This window comes from Lepidochelys olivacea (assembly GCF_965140295.1).
Source record: "Lepidochelys olivacea isolate rLepOli2 genome assembly, chromosome: 11".
NCBI classification, from domain to species: domain Eukaryota; kingdom Metazoa; phylum Chordata; order Testudines; family Cheloniidae; genus Lepidochelys; species Lepidochelys olivacea.
In genome coordinates this window covers 21,326,215-21,346,620 of record NC_140421.1, presented here as the reverse complement: position 1 = coordinate 21,346,620, position 20,406 = coordinate 21,326,215, and the positions used below count along the sequence as shown (strand labels likewise).

Sequence of the window (20,406 nt, the reverse complement as noted above, 5' to 3'; positions counted from 1 at the left end):
CCTTTTCTGAAGATTAAGCATGCACAGTTTTTTTCCATAGGTCAGGTTTTCTAAATCCTTCTAAATCTTTGATCATTTTGTTGCTTTCCTCCTTTGTATTTCAAAGATATTAATTTATTTGTATTTAAGTGATTAAACAAGTTTTATAAGATTTCTGTTAAAAAGAATGGATCCGGTAATGAAGGGGGGAAAATGTGACTATATGCCTACTGTAAAAAGTAAATTTCATAATTACGACTTTAAAATTTGCTCCTTCTAGTGTCCTGAATTCAAAAGACCCAGGGATATTGCTGTTGACTGGATTGCTGGAAATATTTACTGGACGGATCATTCTAGAATGCATTGGTTCAGTTACTATACAACTCACTGGACAAGTTTAAGATACTCCATCAATGTAGGACAGTTGAATGGACCAAACTGTACAAGGCTGCTTACAAATACGGCAGGAGAACCATATGCAATTGCTGTAAATCCTAAAAAGGGGTATGTTGTTTCTGTGGCATTTTATCATGTTGTATTCTATTTTATAAATAACAAACATACATAGAAGTTTAAGCAAAGCAAACATGACTTGCTGCATAATAATGTCTACAAATGTGCACATTTGGTTATTTAGCCTTTCTGCTTCAGTTTACCCATCTGCAAAATGAGGTTAATATTCCTCATCTCTCAGGTGTTTTGTGAGACTTACAATAATATAATGTCTGTTAAGTATTTTGAGATCATTTGAAGAAAGGTGCTATGTACATTTAAGGTGTTAATTTATGCAAATTCATGGCAACAATTTTATGTTTGATATTTTTAGGATGATGTATTGGACAGTCATTGGGGACCACTCTCACATAGAAGAAGCGGCAATGGATGGTACTCTAAGAAGGATATTGGTACAGAAGAATGTACAAAGACCTACAGGTACATGGAATTTCAAATTCCCCATTAAAAGGTAGCATTGTGTGGATTTCTTGGCTGACTTCCAATTTTGCAGTCCTAAAGAATTCTATAATTTTATATTTTAGTAATAAATATACAGTTAACTATTAAATTCATAATATTTTAAATGACATAACTGAATCTAGATAAGCTTAACACAGTAACTTTACAAGACAATACCAAATAACTATAGATATATATATAGAGAGAGGGAATTAACAGAACAGGGCATTTAGAGTCATCCATTCCCTGTTGTTCAGTCCTAGCTTTTGCCATTTGGAGATTTAGGGACACCCAGAGGATAGGTTTCATCCCTGACCATCTTGACTAATAGCCATTGATGAACCCATCCATATGAACTTATATAATTTTTTGTACCCGGTTATACTTTTGGCCTTCACAACATTCCCTTCACAACACCACAAGCTGACTGTGCATTGTGTGAAGACATACTTCCTTTTGTTTTAAACTTGCTTCCTATTAATTTCCTTGAGTGACCCCCTAGTTATTGCTTTATGTGAAGGCGTAAATAACTCTTCATATATTTGCTTTCTCCATACCATGAATGATTTTATTGACCTCTATCATATCCTTCTTTAGTCATGTTCACAAGCTGAACAGTGCTAGTGTTTTTAATCTCTCCTCATATGGAAGCTGTTCCATACACCTAATCATTTTTGTTGCCTTTAGCTGTACTGTTTACAAATCTAATGTATCTTTTTTGAGATGAAGCTACCAGAACTATACACAGTATTCAAGATGTGAGCATACCATGGCTTTATATTGTGCCCTTATGGTATTTTCTGTCTCATTATCTATCCATTTCCTAATGGTTCCTAACATTCTATTAGCTTTTTTAACTGCTGCTGCACATAAACAGATGTTTTCAGAGAACTATCCACAATAATGGCAAGATCTCCTTTCTGAGTGGTAACAGCTAATTTAGACCCCATAATTGTGTGTGCATGCTTGGGATTATGTTTTCCAATGCGCATTACTTTGCCTTTATCAACACTGAATTTCATCTGCAGTTTTCTTGCCCACTCATCCAGTTTTCGAGATCCCTTTGTACCTCTTCCCAGTCAGCTTTGGATTTAACTATTTTGAGTAATTGTGTACTGCAAAATTGTCTGCAAATTTTGCCACCTCACTGTTCCCCCCACTTTTGCAACCATTTATGAATATGTTGAACAGCTCAGGTCCCAGTGCAGATCCTTGCGTGATCCCATTATTTACTTCTCTCCATTGTAAAAACTGACCATTTATTTCGACCATTTATTTCATATCTTTTAAACAGTTACTGATGCATGAGAGGACCTTCCTTCTTATTCCATGACTGCTTATTTTGCTTACGAGCCTTTGGTGATGATCATGTCAAAAGCTTTCTGAAAGTCCAGCTACATTATATACACTGGATCAGCATTGTTCACATGCTTATTGACTCCCTCAGAAAATTCTAATAGGTTGGTGAGGCATGAGTTCCCTTAACAAAAGCCGTGTTGATTCATCCCCAACATGTTGTGTTTGTGTGTGTGTGTGTCTGGTAATTCTGTACTTGATTATAGTTCCAACCAGTTTACTGGCACTGAAGTTAGGCTTACTAGCCATAATTGCTAGGGTCATCTGTGGAGCCTTTGTAAAAAATAGGCATTACATTATCTAACCTCCAATTATCTGCTACAAAGCCTGATTTAAATGATAGATTACATACCACAGTTAGTAATTCTGTATTTTCATATTTGAGTTCCTTCAGAACTCTTGAGTGAAAACCATCTGGTCCTAGTGACTTATTACTATGTGATTTATCGATTTGTTCTAAAACCTCTGCTATTGACCTGTTAATCTGGAAACGTTTCACAGATTTGTCACCTGAAATGAATGGTTCGTGTGTGCGATCTCCCCCACATCCTCTGTAGTCTGGTTTGGCCAATGTACATAGCAGAGGGGCATTGATGGCACATATCACATTAGCAGATGTGCAGGTAAATGAGCCCCTGATGATGTGGCTGATGTTGTTGGGTCCTCTGATGGTGTTGCTAGGGTAGATACGGGGACAGAGAAGGCAATGAGGTTTGTTACAGAGATTGGTTCCTGGGTTAGTGTTTCTGTGGTGTGGTGTGTAGTTGCTGGTAAGTATTTGCTTCAGGTTGGGGGCTGTCTGTAAGCGAGGACTGGCCTTCCTCCCATGGTCTGTGAGAGTGTGGGATCATTTTCCAGAATAGGATGTAGATTGTTGATGATGTGCTGGAAAGATTTTAGCTGAGGCCTGTACGTGATGGCCAGTGGTGTTCTGTTAATGTGATATATGCCATCATGTGCCAGCAATGCCCCTCTGCCATGTATATTGGCCAACCCGGACAATCTCTATGTAAAAGAATAAATGGATACGAATCAGACATCAGGAATGGTAACATACAAAAGCCAGTAGGAGAAGACTTCAATCTCTATGGACATTCAATAGCAGATTTAAAGGTAGCCATCCTTCAACAAAAAAAAAAAACTTCGAAAACAGACTTCAAAAAGAAACTGCAGAGCTACAATTCATTTGCAAACTTAAAACCATTAATTTGGGCTTGAATAGGGACTGGGAGTGGTTGGCTCACTACAAAAGCAATTTTCCCTCTCTTGGTATTGACACCTCCTCATCAGTTATTGGGAGTGGACCACATCCACCCTGACTGAATTGGCCTTGTCAACACTGGTTCTCCACTTCTAACGTAACTCCCTTCTCTACATATGTCAGTATATCTATGCCTGTATCTGTAATTTTTACTCCATGCATCTGAAGAAGTGGGTTTTTTACCCACGAAAGCTGATGCCCAAATAAATCTGTTAGTCTTTAAGGCACCACCAGACTGCTCGTTGTTTTAGCACCTTGATCGTCCAGTGGCCCAAATGACAGTTTAGCAGGCTTGCTATCTCTGATGTACTTAAAATAAAATTGCTGTTAGTTTTTGTATTGTTAGCTAGTTGCTCTTCAAATTCTTTCTTGGCCTGCCTTCTTACACTTTTACACTTGACTTGCCAGAGTTTGTTCCTTTCTATTTTCCTCACTAGGGTTTGACTTCTGATTTTTAAAGGATGCCTTTTTGCCTGTAACAGACTCTTTTACTCTGCTGTTTAGCCATGTTGGCATTTTTTTGGTTCTTTTACTGATTTTTTTTTATTTGGGGTATTCATTTAGTTTGAGCCTCTATTACTGTGTTTTTAAAAGGTCTCTACAGTTTGCAGGTATTTCACCCTTGTTACTGTTCCTTTTAATTTCTGTTTAACTTGCTTCCTCATTTTTGAAGTTAAATGCTACTGCAGTGGGTTTCTTTGGCAAGAAGGATGTTATATTTAATTACATTATTGTCACTATTACCAAGCAGATTGGTTATATTCACCTCTTGGACAAAATCCTGTGCTCCACTTAGGACTAAATCAAGACAAGCTACTCAAAGAAGCATTTATTGTGTCTGGACAAATAACCAGTCAATATAAGGATCATTGAAATCCCTCATAACTATTGTGTTTACTGCCTTTGTAGCTTTTCTAATCTCCCTGAGCATTTCATAATTGCCATCACCCTCCTGGTCAGGTGATCAGCAGTATATTAGTACTGCTATACTCTTATTGTTAAACATGGAATGTATATCCATAGAGATTCTATAGAACAGTTTTATTTATTTAAGATTTTTACTTTATTTGACTCTGTTTTCTTTCACATTTAGTGCCACTCCCCCACCAGCACAACCTATGGTCATTCCTATGTATTTAGTACCCTGGTATTACCAGGCCTTATTGATTATCCTCATTCCCCCAACTTTTGGTGGTGCCTTTTATATCAATATCCTTATTTAATGCCAAGCAATCTAGTTCACCCATCTTAATATTTAGACTTCTAGCATTTGTATATAAGAACTTGTACATTTTGTCTATATTCAGTTGCTTGCTTTCATGTGTTGTATTTAAATGGGAGTCATTGTTTGTTCCTTACTAACTCCCACCTGTACTTTACCAACTTCTTTCCTATACTCTTTTCTAGGATATAGAGTTCCTCTTTCATAAATTCATTCATAAGGAATGACTCGGCCTGAGCTTGTACTTTTCCACACTTGTGTACTTTTTTCCAGCCCCTTTCCCCAAAGGTTCCCCAGTTTCTAATAAACCTAAAAGCCTCCTCCCCACACAATTGTCTCATCCATGCATTGAGACACTGCAGTTTTGCCTGTCTTTCTGGCCCTGCATGTGGAACTGGAAGCATTTCAGAGAATACTACCAGGAAGGTTCTGGACTTTAATCTCTTACCCAGTAGCCTACATTTGGCCTCCAGAACTTGTCTCCTACTTTTCCTATGTCATTTGTTCCACAACCCCGACTCTTCCCCTGTACTGCACATAAGTCTGTCTGAATATTTTCTGAGATCTGCAACCTTCGTACCTGGCAGGAAATTTATTATGCAGTTCTCCTGGTCATCACAAACCCGATTATCTATACTTCTAATAAATAAATACCCGATCTTCCTAGTAACTGGGGTATCCTAGGAGGGGTATCTTAAGTGCACGGGGGTATCATGATATCATCTAGAAGGAAGGAATCTATGGGATTGCTTCCCTCCACTCCAGCTTGATGTTCTCCTTCCTTGTGACTTTCGTCCTCCTCAACACACTGATGCATCAGAGTTGGAGTGGGATTGCTCTATTGTGTCCCTGAAAGTCTCCTCTAAGTATCTATCTGTGTCCCTTAGCTCCTCCGGTTCAGCTACTCTGACCTCGAACCCATACTCTGTCTGATGAGCTGCTTGCACCGCATACACACAAATACCACCTACATACAAGGCAGATGATTGTACATGCTGCATCTAGTGCAATAAATTGGATAGCCCCCACTCTGATGCTGGACTTCTGCATGTATTATTCTTATTCTTGCAGGTGTTTGGGGGTGGGGAGTAGGCAGGTGGAGAAGGGGGTTATTGATCTAAGTTTAGCGTCTGTTTGTTAGCTGTATCTGCCTCTTGCCCGTGCTAAACTTCCTCATAAAACTCCCCTGTCTGTTGCTTCTGTTCTCCCTGAGTTAGCCCTCCCATTTATCAAGGGATCATAACAGAATTAGGGATCAAAGGATAACAGGCTGCAGCCTCATTAGTAAGCTCTCAGCCTAACTTAGCAGGCCACTTGGCTCGGCACTCAGTCCCTAAAAAAGCCACAAAACAATATTCAAGCAAGCAAGCAAACAGCAAGCAAGCACACAACAAATCTATGTATAAATCAGGTCTAAAAAAATGTATATGTAGCCTTACAGTCTGTTATAGTTCGTACTGTTTGCAGAGACAATCAGTTCTACCTTGTGTTTAGTTAAGAAACTCTCAATACCTTTCCCAAACCTGAAGAAGAGCTCTGTGTAGCTCGAAAACTTGCCTCTTTCACCAACAGAAGTTGGCCCTGTAAAAAATTTTATCTTATCCACCTCAGTCTATCTGTAGTTAGTTTGGTGAATACTGTACTAAACTTTAAAATCCATTTATTTTAATAAAAGTACAAAAAAGAGAGATGTTAAAAAGAAATGACAACTTAATGTATTGTTCCCTAGGTATTAAACAGAAGAATTTAAGCTTAACAAGAAAAGTAATAATTAAAATCATCTGAGTTATGCAGGGTTAAGGCTACAGACAGAAAGCTCAATATAGAAAATGCCAAAATACAGAATGAAATGAATATATTTAATAACAAAATACACTTCTATACCTCCCTTGGTCTGTTCAAGCGCCTCTCCTCCATCATTTCTCCATGTTTAGACTGAAACAAGAATAATAATAGTTACTGTTAATCTATTATAAATCATCTTTATATCATTGTTTATTTATGCTATAGTTTACAAATCCAAAACAGACTATATTCCCTGACTTGGATATTAAAACCTAACAACTCATGGCATAGCAAATTTCAGCTAAGGGAGGTTCTGAGGAGAATACTCAAATTCTTGTGGAGCATCAAGCTGCCACAATAAGATTTTCATATTTCCCCAGATTTAGAGGAGATTTTTTGCTGAAACATATTTATATAAACACTTCTCCAGGCTTCAGTGATCTGTTGCTTTAATTACTGTTACCTTCTCATTTCCTGACGGCTTGTTTTTCACTCCAGTATTAAAACACTGCCTTTAAAGTTATCTTTCTCTCCCCAGTGCTCCAAACATATCACCTTCCCTCTCATCAGTGATGTGAATGGTTAGTTTTCATGATATGAAATTTTGCAAGTAATAACAGTACAAAACTGATCTGAACAATGCAGGTGCTGTTTTATTTCTGGCCTGACCACAAACAGGACTGCAAAAGATCCTCTTTTCATAATATTTACTTCTAGCTATGTTACATTTAGAAAAATTTCAGATAAGCATTTAACAAGACTTCGGAATCCTTAAAGGGCTCAGGAAAGTGAAAATTAACAATGTTTTTTATTGCAAAACATTAGTCCATTCTTCCATAGCTTTTACTGATAAAAAATAAAACTCCCTGGGGTCTTGAAATTTTTTTATATATATTTTTATATATTTTCAACATATTTAGCTTTTTACTATTTCTGTTTTCTCAGCATGCTTAAAATAGGCCTTTCTGTTCCTATGGAGTCTATCATTCTTCTCAACTGAGACTTTTCTGTTCCTGATCAGAGAAAATGTGAGGCTTTATTGCAAATGCATGTCGTACTGCTCCTAAATTTGTTCCCAAACATGACTTTGCAATTCCAGATAAGAGTGAGCATAAGATTGGATATTTGCGCTCACGTGGTGTTGCTATAGCTTTAAATATAAAGTATACAAAATAGTGACTCCTTTCACTTTATGCTAACTTCAGAAATTTACTTCTGAAAGACAAATTGAGTATATATTATTCTTTCATTAAAATTTTAATTTAAAAATTTATTACTTTATTGAAAGCTTTTAGAATAAATCCAAGCCAGAGACTGATGACTATTTCTCCAGTTGCAGACTCTAAATGCCATTTATCATAAAGCTTTTTTGTATTATCTATTACAAGAAATTATTCTGTCCAACTGTATGTTCACAAAGCCAATGTGGGTTCTGGTATTATTTTTGAGTTCACTTCAATGGAATTTTGTATGCCAAACCTTCAGGCTTTTTTTAAAAAAAAAATACTACCTATTTCATTATTATACAGAATAAAACTTTCTCCAACTTCCTCTTTCCTATCAGTAGTTGATTAATTTACTACTTTAAGAATGCTTTTGTTTCTATGTATAACTTTGACTTATACTTGTTACATCAATATGGAAAAAAACAGTTTCTTCCATTCTTGTAAAACTGTAACCTTAACAGCAGAGCATTAGATCACTTTTAAGCAGACAGAAAATTTTAACAGAACACAAAATAGTAAATATAATCATTTTAAGAGGTCCCTAATAGAGCATAGTCTGCTTGATTTAACTACAAAGTCATTGTCCAGAGGCTGGTTAGGCATAATGTATCTGTGTTTTATTCTGGATATCTGAATATCATTGTTTAAATACTTAGTCTAGTTAAACTAAAACAAACAAACATAACATTTCTGTTTTAATTCTTATAATATGTAAAATACTGGCATTATGCAAGTCTGATGACAATAGAAAATACTTCTGTATGGCGGGAAACATAGATTTGCAAGATCACATAGAACATTAACACCCTGATCCTACAATTCACTGTGCACACCTGTGTGCACTCACACCTGAATGGAGCTCTACAGAAGTCAGTCGGGCTCCATACAGGCACAGGATTAGGGCCTATGTGTATATGAAATAAAGGGATGTGGTATATTTCCACCTGACTGGGGTTGGGTATTGATAAGGAAATAACCAGTGGGAAGGAAATTAAAGAAATTAAAGGAACTGGTTCACTCAGCCTGAATTTAAGGATTGAGCAGAAACCTTACTTGTCTATTTTCTTTAGATTCCTACATTGCACTCATCTATGTAGTATTGCAATGCCTTCCAGGAAATGAGACGGGAAAGCCTATAATCTACAAAACGCTATGGTATATTTTTATATTGGTATATTTTTATACTTTATTGTAAATGTAAACTCTCTCCTTTTTTTTTTTTTTTGGCAGGTCTTGTAGTTGATCAGTTCAGTCAGCGTTTGTTCTGGGCTGACTTTGAATTATCTGTTATTGGCAGTGTTCTTTTTGATGGCTCTGATTCAGTAGTATCTGTGAGCAGTAAACAAGGTATGCAGAGTTTTTCTATAACACATACTTTGAAAGAACTGTTAATTAAAAAGAAATGATCTCAATTTCTGTATTATTTGTGGTATTTCCATCTAGCAATACAGTGAATATTAGTTCTGATGCCGTTAGAGATTATTGTAGATAATGGATTTGTAAGGCTCCAATCCCAGCATTGATTAAGTGCAGGGACACTTTGTTTGACTTTATGGGAGCTCCATATGGCCACAGGTGTGGATCTGCATCCAGACTACTGCAGCCTACATGTGTAATTCACAGTATGCTGAATAACGTCAGGCTAGAGCTTTCAGCTATTTGCATTCCATTACATAGAAATCCTATGTAGAGTAATTGTAGACCATTTAGCCTGACATCAGTCCCAGGGAAAATAATGGAAAAGCTGATGTGGAAATCAGTCAATAAAAAATTAAAGCATAGAAATATAATTAATGTTAAGCAACAGAAAATAGGCCTTGTCAAACAAACTTTATTTCATTTTTATGAGATTACAATGGTTAATAAAGGTAACGGCATATATGTAATATATGGCAGGTTTCAGAGTAACAGCTGTGTTAGTCTGTATTCGCAAAAAGAAAAGGAGTACTTGTGGCACCTTAGAAACTAATCAATTTTTTTGAGCATAAGCTTTCCTGAGCTACAGCTCACTTCATCGGATGCATACTGTGGAAAATTCAGAAGATGTTTTTATACACACAGACCATGAAAAAATGGGTGTTTATCACTTCAAAAGGTTTTCTCTCCCCCCACCCCACTCTCCTGCTGGTAATAGCTTATCAAAGCCCGTTGCCAACTGTGCCCACATATCTATTCAGGGGACACCATCACAGGGCCTAATAACATCAGCCACACTATCAGAGGCTCGTTCACCTGCACATCTACCAATGTGATATATGCCATCATGTGCCAGCAATGCCCCTCTGCCATGTACATTGGTCAAACTGGACAGTCTCTACATAAAAGAATAAATGGACACAGATCAGATTGTAAGAATTATAACATTCATAAACCAGTCGGAGAACACTTCAATCTCTCTGGTCACTCGATTTCTGATCTCAAAGTGACTATCCTTCGACAAAAAAACTTCAAATCCAGACTCCAACAAGAGACTGTTGAATTGGAATTCATTTGCAAATTGGACACAATTAACTTAGGCTTGAATAGAGACTGGGAATGGTTGATTTATTATAAAAAGTAACCTATTTCCCCTTGTTTATTCCCCTGCCCCACTGTTCCTCAGATGTTCTTGTTAAACCCTGGATTTGTGCTGGAAATGACCCACCTTGATTATCATACACATTGTAAGGAGAGTGATCACTTTAGATAAGCTATTACCAGCAAGAGAGTTGGGTGGTGGGGGGGAACCTTTTGTAGTGATAAACACCCATTTTTTCATGGTCTGTGTGTATAAAAACATCTTCTGTATTTTCCACAGTATGCATCCGATGAAGTGAGCTGTAGCTCAGGAAAGCTTATGTTCAAATAAATTGGTTAGTCTCTAAGATGCCACAAGTACTCCTTTTCTTTTTATGTAATATATGTTTACATTCTGATAAAAAAAAACTATCACGACACAACATCAGTAAAGCACATGTTCAATGGGTTAAGAACTGATTGACAGATCTCAAAAAGTAGTTGACAGTGGTAATTATCATTGAAAAAGTGTGTTTCTAGGGGGTTCCACAGGGATCATCGGTTCTAAGTCCCATGCTATTTAACGTTTATATCAATGATATAGAAGTAAATTAAGTTTGCAGATGACACAAAGATTGGCAGAGTGGTAAATAATGATTAGGCAGTCATACAGAACCATCTGGATCACTTGGTATGATGGGCCCATTCAAACAAAATATTTTTTAATACAACCAACTGTAAGGTCAAGGTCTAGGACAAAGAATGCTGACCATACTTCCAGCATGGGCTCTGTGTCCTGGAAGGCAGTGAGTCTGAAAATAATTTAAGGGTCATAGTGGAAAGGCAACTCAATGTGAGCTCCCAGTTTAATGTTGTGGCAAAAAGGGCTAATCCTTGGCTGTATCAGCAGGGGACTAGTGAGTTTGAATAGGGACATGATATTTCTTCCGTATACAGCTCTGGTGAGACCAGTACTGGATGACTATATCCAGTTCTAGTGTCCACATTTGAAAAAGAATGTTGAAAAATTAAAGAGGATGCAGAGAGGTACCTAAAAAGTTATTCAGGGGCTGGGAAAAAAATGCCTTACACTGAGAGACTTAAGAATCTCAGTCTGTTTAATTTATCAAAAAAAAAGATCAAGTTGTGACTTGATTAGGGTGTATAAGTAATTTCATGAGGACCAAATGCCAAGTACTAAATACAATGCTTAATTTGTGCCAGGACTTACCAAGGCTAAGCCCCGGCACCTCTAGCCTTGGCAGCTTATAGCCCCAGCACTTCTGGCGCTTACTGCATCAGTTATGAATGTTAAAAAATTGCTTGAGCCCTGGCACCTCTTTCATTACAAATTAAGCATTGATTAAAAGGCTGTTCAGTGGAGAAAGGCATAGCATTAACCAATGGCTGAAAGCCAAACAAATTCAAATTAAAACTAAGTTACAAATTTTTAACGAGTATGATTAGCCATTTGGAACAATCTACCAAGGGAAATGGTGGTTTCTGAAAGGTGATGAGTCACTCCTGTGCTCACCTCCAGCCAATCCACAAGCCAGGAATTGGTCATGTGACTCCCAAACCAGGTATACAAGTCCCACAGGAGGAACAGCAGCTAAATGTGCTCAACGTAATGCCAGGACTTGGAACTCTCTCCTGCCTAATAACGGTAACAGACTCCCCAGGCCTTAGTCGGCTCTAGCCTTGCCCCAGGCCTGTTTCTAGTCCTACTCCAGCCCTGGTCTCACCACCGCTTGCTCTTCACCCTGCTTCACGCTCGCTCCAACCCCACCCTAGACTCCTCTAATTCCAGCTCTGACCACTAGGCCTGACCATGTCCATCCAAGTTACTCTATCTCTTGAGGTCTTCAGGACAGGATGCCTTTCCATAAAACATTCTCTGCTCAAACACACATTATTGGGCACATTACAGGGGCAACTGGGTGAAATTCTGTGGCTGCGTTATATAGGAGGTCAGGCTACATCATCTAATGGTGCTTTCTATCCCTGAAATGTTTGAATCTGTAGTTAAACTTGGTGTTTTGGAATCCTTATGTTGTATCAATGTACTGCAGTTACAGATTAAATTAAAGGTAGTATAAATAAATAGGAATATATCTGACGAGAAATTGTTAAAACAACAGAAAACAGTACTGGAGAAATTCTTTATTAGATTAGTTTTACCCTTGTACAGCCATCATCAAGTGTACATATTTTTAATTTCACCTATTTCTGTAAGATACCGTTAAAGTATTTCAAATACATATGATTGCATTATCAAAAACTGTAGGTTTTCTGAGAATTTTCATGACTAGACTGGTCTAACTGACATTTGGGTGGGGGTAGGGGGATGGTATTTACCAAACTACAAAGAACAGTTTCCATATAATATGACTTAGCAAGTTTCTTCCTATTTAAAAGTTAGGTGGCTCTTGTGGATGTTACCAGGACTGTTTGTATGTTAGGCTTGGCCTTCATACACTTAAAACTTATACCAGCATAGCTATGTGGGTCAGGAAAATACCACCCACCCCCAGTGACAGAGCTATACCAACAAACCCAGCAGTGTAGATGCAGCTATGCAGACAGAAGAGTGCTTTTGTCAGCATAGCTGACACTGGTACATTTGTCAGCATAGGCTTTGCTGGCATAAGCTCTGTAGTTTAGACATCGCCTTAATAATAGAACCTTTTAGATTTCAACTAGAATGTTTTAACTTGTTAATACCAAAATGAAGAATATCAGAATTTGAATATGACTTTTTTCCTTCCTTCTTTCTTTAAGGGTTGCTGCATCCACATAGAATTGACATTTTTGAAGATTACATATATGGAGCAGGACCTAAAACTGGTGCATTTAGAGTACAAAAATTTGGCTCAGGTTCTGTAGAATATCTGAATTTGAATGTTGATAAAACAAAAAGTGCCTTGATTTTCCATCGCTACAAACAAATAGATTGTGAGTAAACTTATTAGTTTAAAATAGATATTTAGAAAAATAAAGTAACTAAAAACTTGTAAATGTATAGTAGTGAGGCTGAACATACAAACCATTTGTCCATATTCCCATTTGTAAAGAGTAACTGAGATATTTTCATGTAACAACAAAAATTGTATATTATTCAATTCATAAAACCACTGCACTCAGCTTGTCTAAAGATGCAGCATAAAAAGTCAACAGAAAACTGGCCAAGAAATATTTCCAATCACAATCAATTAGCTTTTTCATAATACTGATGATTCTGGTGATTGGAATGTAATTTAAAAATATACAATGTAATTCAAGTTATTTTAACTTCATTATTACCAAAATTATGAATTCTCACTGTAACATGCCAAAAATATTTTACATTTATATGTGCCTTTCTTCCCTGAAAACTTTGCAAAAGAGATCATTCTGGAAAACACTTTAGTTACCACTGTGGAAGAAAGCAACAATTTACATTAAGCACTGAAAAAGGTTACCTAGGGAGGTTGTGGAATCCTTGCCATTGGAGGTTTTTAAGGACAGGTTAAGGTGTCTGTTAGGGTGGCCTAGGTATACTTAATCATCCCACAGCATGGGTGGATGGACTAGGTCACCTTTGAGGACTCTTTCAGCCCTACACGTCTATGATTATACAATTTAACATTGCTACTTTTCAGAAAGCAAAAAGAATACTGTATCAAAATGAAATTGCACAAGAAAATTTTAGGTAGGCAGAAAATAATTTCCCAAATTGGCTTAAACCATAGCAGCAAATCCAAGCCCCCTAAGTCAGTAAATTTCAGGGAACATCAACTCCAGAGCCCAACTCTGTAACTTTCGTCTATTTCTAATTTCCAATAGCAGAATTGGAATCAACCTGGAACCCAAGCTCTGGAAAAGTTGGGTTTGGTTCTGATTTCAGGTGCAAATTTTGTGACAAGGGTCCATTTCTACTGTTTTAGTTTGTCAGCTGTTTCTATAAGCTCAACCCTGTCCATCATCAAAACTCATTTAAACATTCAATATTTACTACTAGTACCTGTTTACATTTTGAACACCTTTCATCCTAAAGGATTTTCATGTACATACTATATACAGTTCTTTACCCATCACTGACATAAAAACCTGGCAGCTTTTTAACAATGCCCAAAATAGAAACACTACAGCTCAATATAGCACACTAAATGAATAATATGGTAGTCAACTGAAACTTCAAGAAAAATTGGATTTTCACCAGAATACTTATATGAACATCCTGCTCCTACAAAAACAGCTGGATTTTGAGATCTGCAACTCTTTGCACTTTAGTACTTCAGGGAATGAAGGAGGATTACTCACCTGCACTGATGGTGCTAGAACCACCACAAAAATCTTCCTAAATAGCTTCCTGCAACTGAGTTACTCCTCACTTGAGCTGCCAGTGCAGCCTTAAGCTACAAGGGGAAGAGGTTCAATAAGGACTCAGTTCCAAGTAGATAGCTTGCATATGGTGCCCACTCTCATAACAGCACACCAGGAGCAGTCTGGAGTTAACCTGAGATAGTATCCCAAATATTCTAAATCAGCATCTGTTCTCCCCTCTCCTCCATCCTCTGCCCCCACAAGCAACAGCCGTAGCCAGGGGGTGGACTAAAAGAGACTGGAATCATGAAGGATTGGGGTACCGAGGAATTGGGTAGGGAAAGATATATGGTTGAGAGGAAAAACAAAAGGGGATCTCAACATACAAACTTGCTTAGAACTGCCTAGAGCCACCCTTTTTGTTCAGAATGAATTGGTTACGTTTATATAGGGGAAAACCACAAAGAATTATTGCACTAGCCTCCCAGAGTCCTAAGACTCACCCTGGCAAAAGGTTCCATAAAGATTGTTAATGATCAGAAGCAGTGAGGGCACCAGTTTTGCATTTCATTCGAAAGCCAGCATACCCAAGCGCATAATGTCACATAAAAGACATGCTGGAATATTGGTTCAATACTAATTCAGTGGGACAATATACAGAATTTCCAACACGACTTCCTACAGCAGCTAAGTTTCAATGGAGATTCCACAGAGTGTAAATTAGAACTGAATTTTGCATATGTGCTTCTTCATTAGTTCTGTTTCTGGAAACAATGTAACTGCAAAATTTTAACATGTTTTTTTTTTTTTTTTCATCCTTAAACAGCACCTAATCCTTGTTTGGACTTGACATGCGAGTTTCTCTGTTTACTCAACCCTTCTGGTGCAGCTTGTGCATGTCCAGAAGGGAAATCTTTGATTAATGGAACATGCAGTGATCTGAGCCTTTCAGGTGGGTATTGGACATTGGTTAACAGATTGAACACAAGAAATAAGAATAATGATCAGTGTTTATGTCCTGGCAAAAGGCTAATAAAGAAGTGTTCCGAAACACTGTGATGTTTTACAATATATTTACTAATGATGTGGAACAGAAAGTGAATAGTGAAGTAGCAAAATTTGGAGATGACACAAAAATATTTACGTTGCTCAAACAAAAGATTTACCAAACCTAGATGGGTGAACAGTAAAATGGGAGATTATATTAATTTGTTGACAAATGAAAGGTAATACAAATTATAAAGAATAATTTGAACTACTCAAAAGCATTGCTGGGTTCTCAGTTAACTGTTAATCACTCACAAAAAAGGCCTAAAAGACCATTAGTGTGGCTAGCTCAAAGAACACCTCTGCTCAGAATCCAGCAGTGGTAAAAAAGCAATAGCATATATAAAGAAAGACATAGCAAATAAACACTCCAGCAGGAGAGTGAGTTTGGGGGGGGGGTGAGAAAACCTGGATTTTTGCTGGAAATGGCCCACCTTGATTATCATGCACATTGTAGGGAGAGTGGTCACTTTGGATAAGCTATTACCAGCAGGAGAGTGAGTTTGTGTGTGTGTGTGTTTGGGGGGGGTGTGAGAAAACCTGGATTTGTGCTGGAAGTGGCCCACCTTGATTTTCATACACATTGTAAGGAGAGTGGTCACTTTGGATAAGCTATTACCAGCAGGAGAGTGAGTTTGTATGTATGGTTTTTGGAAAAAGGCGGGGGGGGGGGGTGAGAAAACCTGGATTTGTGCTGGAAATGGCCCAACTTGATTATCATACACATTGTAAAGAGAGTGGTCACTTTGGATGGGCTATTACCAGCAGGAGAGTGAGTTTGTGTGTTGGGGGGGGCGGAGGGTGAGAAAACCTGGATTTGTGCTGGAAATGGCCCAACTTGATTATCATACACATTGTAAGGAGAGTGATCACTTTAGATAAGCTATTACCAGCAGGAGAGTGGGGTGGGAGGAGGTATTGTTTCATGGTCTCTGTGTATATAATGTCTTCTGCAGTTTCCACAGTATGCATCCGATGAAGTGAGTTGTAGCTCACGAAAGCTTATGCTCAAATAAATTGGTTAGTCTCTAAGGTGCCACACATTCTCCTTTTCTTATTTGTATTGAATTTCACCTTGTGGATTTCAGATCAACTCCCCAATTTGTGAAGGCTGTTTTGCATTCTAATCCTCTCCTCCAGTGTTTTTGCAGTCCTCTCAGTTTGGTGTCATCTGCAAATATTATAAGCATACTCTCTGCTCCATTTTTCAAGTCTTTTAGAAAAATATTGAATATTACCAGATGCAAGACTGGCCCCTATGGGGTCCCACAAGCTGTGTCCTCCGAGTCTGACAGTGATCCATTGATAGCTAATCTCTGAGTACAGTGTTTCAGCCAGTTGTGCACCAACCTCATAATAATTTCATCTAGATCACAAGAAAATGGACTTGCTGATATGGTAATTCCTGTATTCCTATTAGATTCTAGGAAAAGAAAGTATGTCACTTGTAAAATTAGTGTTTATCCATTGAATACGAGTTATTTTTAAAACATTATCTACCCATGAATGCAGAGAAAAAGTAGCCGCGTGTATTTATAATCTCTCCTGCTTAGCCAGAATTTCCTATTTAAAAATTTAGGGTACAAATTGTATTCTTCTGAAGAATTACATTGTTAGAGTAATACCATTTTGATAACTGTTTCACAGACAAGATGAACAGTACTCTTGCTGTACATAAGAGAGCACTAAAATATTAAAATAAAAGTTATTGTCATGGTATTTTAGGCCTGAAGAAGCAAGTATCAAAAATGGCACAAGAAACTTGTTTTCCTGAGAATTCAGCCCCATATTAGCACATGCAAGGAATTCAGAAGGTTGATAGCTTTCAAACTTTTGAGTCCTTAACAAAATGATCAGAATCTTTTAATCTTTTGAGATTCATCAATCACAGATTAGGATTTCCTGTGAATATGAGAAATCAAAATGTGCTTGTAGCAGAACTTTAAATATTTATAATTCTAGGTCTGTTAATATAAAGGATCGAGAATTTTGAGGAGTTCAGCAGTTACCAAATCACCCAAATAGAAATTTTGATATTAAGTCACACAATTCCAAATTTATTCTACCAAGTATCGAAAAGTCAAACTAATATAGCAATTTAGAAGTGTATATGAAGTGAAACCAGTAAAACTATCCAATTTAGCTGTGTTTTAGTTCCTGTTCAAGAAAACTACACTTACTAGCAGTAAGGGTAAAACAACAGCACAAAGGTTACTGCAGGGATCGGCAACCTTTGGCACACAGCCCGTCAGGGAAATCCACTTGCGGGCCGGAACGGTTTGTTTACCTCCAGTGTCCGCAGGTTTGGCCGATCGCAGCTCCCACTGGCCGTGGTTCACTGTTCCAGGCCAATGGGAGCTGTGGGAAGCGGCAGCCAGCACATTCCTCGGCCTGCACAGCTTCCCGCAGCCCCCATTGGCTTGGAACGGTGAACCGCAGCCAGTGGGAGCTGTGATCAGCCAAACCTGCGGACGCTGGTGGTAAACAAACTGTCCCGGCCCGCCAGCAGATTTCCCTGATGGGCCGCGTGCCAAAGGTTGCCGATCCCTGGGCCACAGTATACATCTAACTAATTCATCTCTTTGTTTAGATAGAGTACAAGGTATGTAAAATAGGTCATAGCCATGCAGCTACATGAGTATTATCTCTTACATTTACTACATTATGCTATATGGTTGGTGTAGAAAATATGTACTTAAATACTGTCGCCCCTGGGCTAAGCAGTGGTCAAGTTTGTGGCCTTACAACAGGTCATTTTGTGTTGTTGGATGGGAACTGACGTCATAACCAAATACATTGTAAAATGTTTGTTCGTACTCTGTATGCTTTCTTACCTACACTATATACATGAGTCCAGTTACTGTTAAACCAAAATGGACCAAACCTCACATAGACAACTTTGGATACCCCAGAGCAATATCCCTGAACAACCACTAAGAATTGCTACCTTCATTGCTCCTCCAGGCATCATGCTGTTTGACCAACTGACACAATATGTTCCACTTCTGACTACCTCTCACTCTTAAGTCAGGAGCCAGAAAAGCAGCAACAGAATCATGCTGGGCAGATTCAGTAGTGCTCAGCTGTTTCATTACATTATTTATTACAATATTTCTAAAAGATAAACATAGAAGGCCTTAATATTATATTTAATATTGAAATTTAAGTATTCACAAATTACATTAAAGGAATGCTATTCTTTCTTTGGTGTCTGAGAGTAACGTGCATCTGTAATTTCAGTAATTAACCCAAATTTACTGAACAACTGAGAGAATATACTTTAGTGAACAACTGAGCTACTAGGAAAGATGTTGTCACAAGACAAAGATTTGAAGTCTGCTAGATTTGCATTTCCACAAATCTATTTGGGCTGTCCACAGCATAGTGGATGTAGATATATATGGAGAAGTGTCCTGTTCACTGAATTTTCAGTAACTGAAGACTTTTGAGGGATCCTTTACTTCAAATGGCTTCCCACACTTGCACTATCTATAATTTCTTTATAAATTGCTGAGTAACTGCTTCTTTGTATTCTGATTTGAATTTAGATTCATTAGCTCTGGATTATTATTCTTTTGAGTGTTTTCATTTGCCCATTTAAGGTGGCAGCTTAAATTGCATCTGAAATACACAGAACTTAACTAAGGATTACTGCATGTATATCTATGATCTATTTTGACATGGCTAAAATACTCTGAAGTAGGTTTTAAAATCTGTGTTTTCATGGCTGAAGAGTGCATTTACAGCACAGGTCTTAGTTTGGTGAAATTGGAATTCTAACTGTACACAGTTTTTTGCATGAACTGTGAAGAAGGCAAGCTCATTTCCTTTTGAATAATGTGCAGCATGGAGACAAAAGAAGAGTGCTTGAAGCGGCCAACCAACTTCTGGGACTCTGTAGTCAGTTTCCATAGTGGGTTTTGATGAGGAACTACAGCTTTTATTATAAAAGCTTTTATTATATTACCCTCATTTTGGTGAGATGTAATAGAAGTCGATATCCCTGAAACAGCATTTACTTTCTGGCTTTGCTGCCAAAATCCTCCAAGTACAGCACATTGATCCTGTGTTAGAAGAAAGGATTATATAATTATGTTAAGTTAATAGAAAGACTCCTGTTAATTTAAAAGGGCTTTGAATCAGGCCCTAAAAGAACAGAATCTAACAGCTTTTAGTCAGAATCCTCACTTGCTGTGCAACATTTTATACATATAAAAATAGGCTGTATTCATTTTGTTGCTATTTGTTTTTCTGTTGTTGGTCAACCTTAATAATACAGTGACTGTAACTACACTATAGTTACATTACACATTCCACTAAGGGACTTAGGCTTTCCAATGCTGAACAGTACTGTGCTTAACCTTTAGCCACCTAGAAAATCACAGGAACAAACACTGCAATCCACAGAGACTGAGTTAGGTGCTTGGGTGCCTTATACAATGAAATGAGACATAGGCAACTAAGAAATGCAATCCACAAAAGCCTAAGCTAGCCAACAGGAGATGCCAAAAAGAGGGGTTTGTCCTAAGCCCTGACTATCTCTTGGAGATAAGCACCTATCTCTGCTTAGTAATCCATGAACAGGAACCCCTTTTTTGGAGTCAGGAGGCTTTAGGTGCCTGTTGTGATAATTTGCCCTACAAATTTGTCCTCATTGTGAGCTCAACTGTAAGAAGTATGCAAAGTTCATAAGATGTCACAATAACCTATAATAATAAATGTTGGAGGGAGAGGATATGGAAGGGAGACAGACAGACTAAATTCATCCAAACAAA

At 37.7% G+C, this 20,406-nt stretch overlaps 1 protein-coding gene across 1 annotated transcript in view; it reads left to right on the top strand.

Moving 5' to 3' along the window:
* LRP1B (LDL receptor related protein 1B) overlaps positions 1 to 20,406 on the top strand; it is a gene marked incomplete at its 5' end in the record, with an annotated part of 885,246 nt that overhangs the window by 792,177 nt on the left and 72,663 nt on the right. The window contains 5 exons of the mRNA XM_084642729.1: positions 260 to 483; positions 806 to 912; positions 9,014 to 9,130; positions 13,061 to 13,234; positions 15,411 to 15,536. Of these exons, the coding sequence (XP_084498855.1) occupies positions 260 to 483; positions 806 to 912; positions 9,014 to 9,130; positions 13,061 to 13,234; positions 15,411 to 15,536 (748 nt within the window). The remainder of the gene's footprint in view (positions 1 to 259; positions 484 to 805; positions 913 to 9,013; positions 9,131 to 13,060; positions 13,235 to 15,410; positions 15,537 to 20,406) is intronic.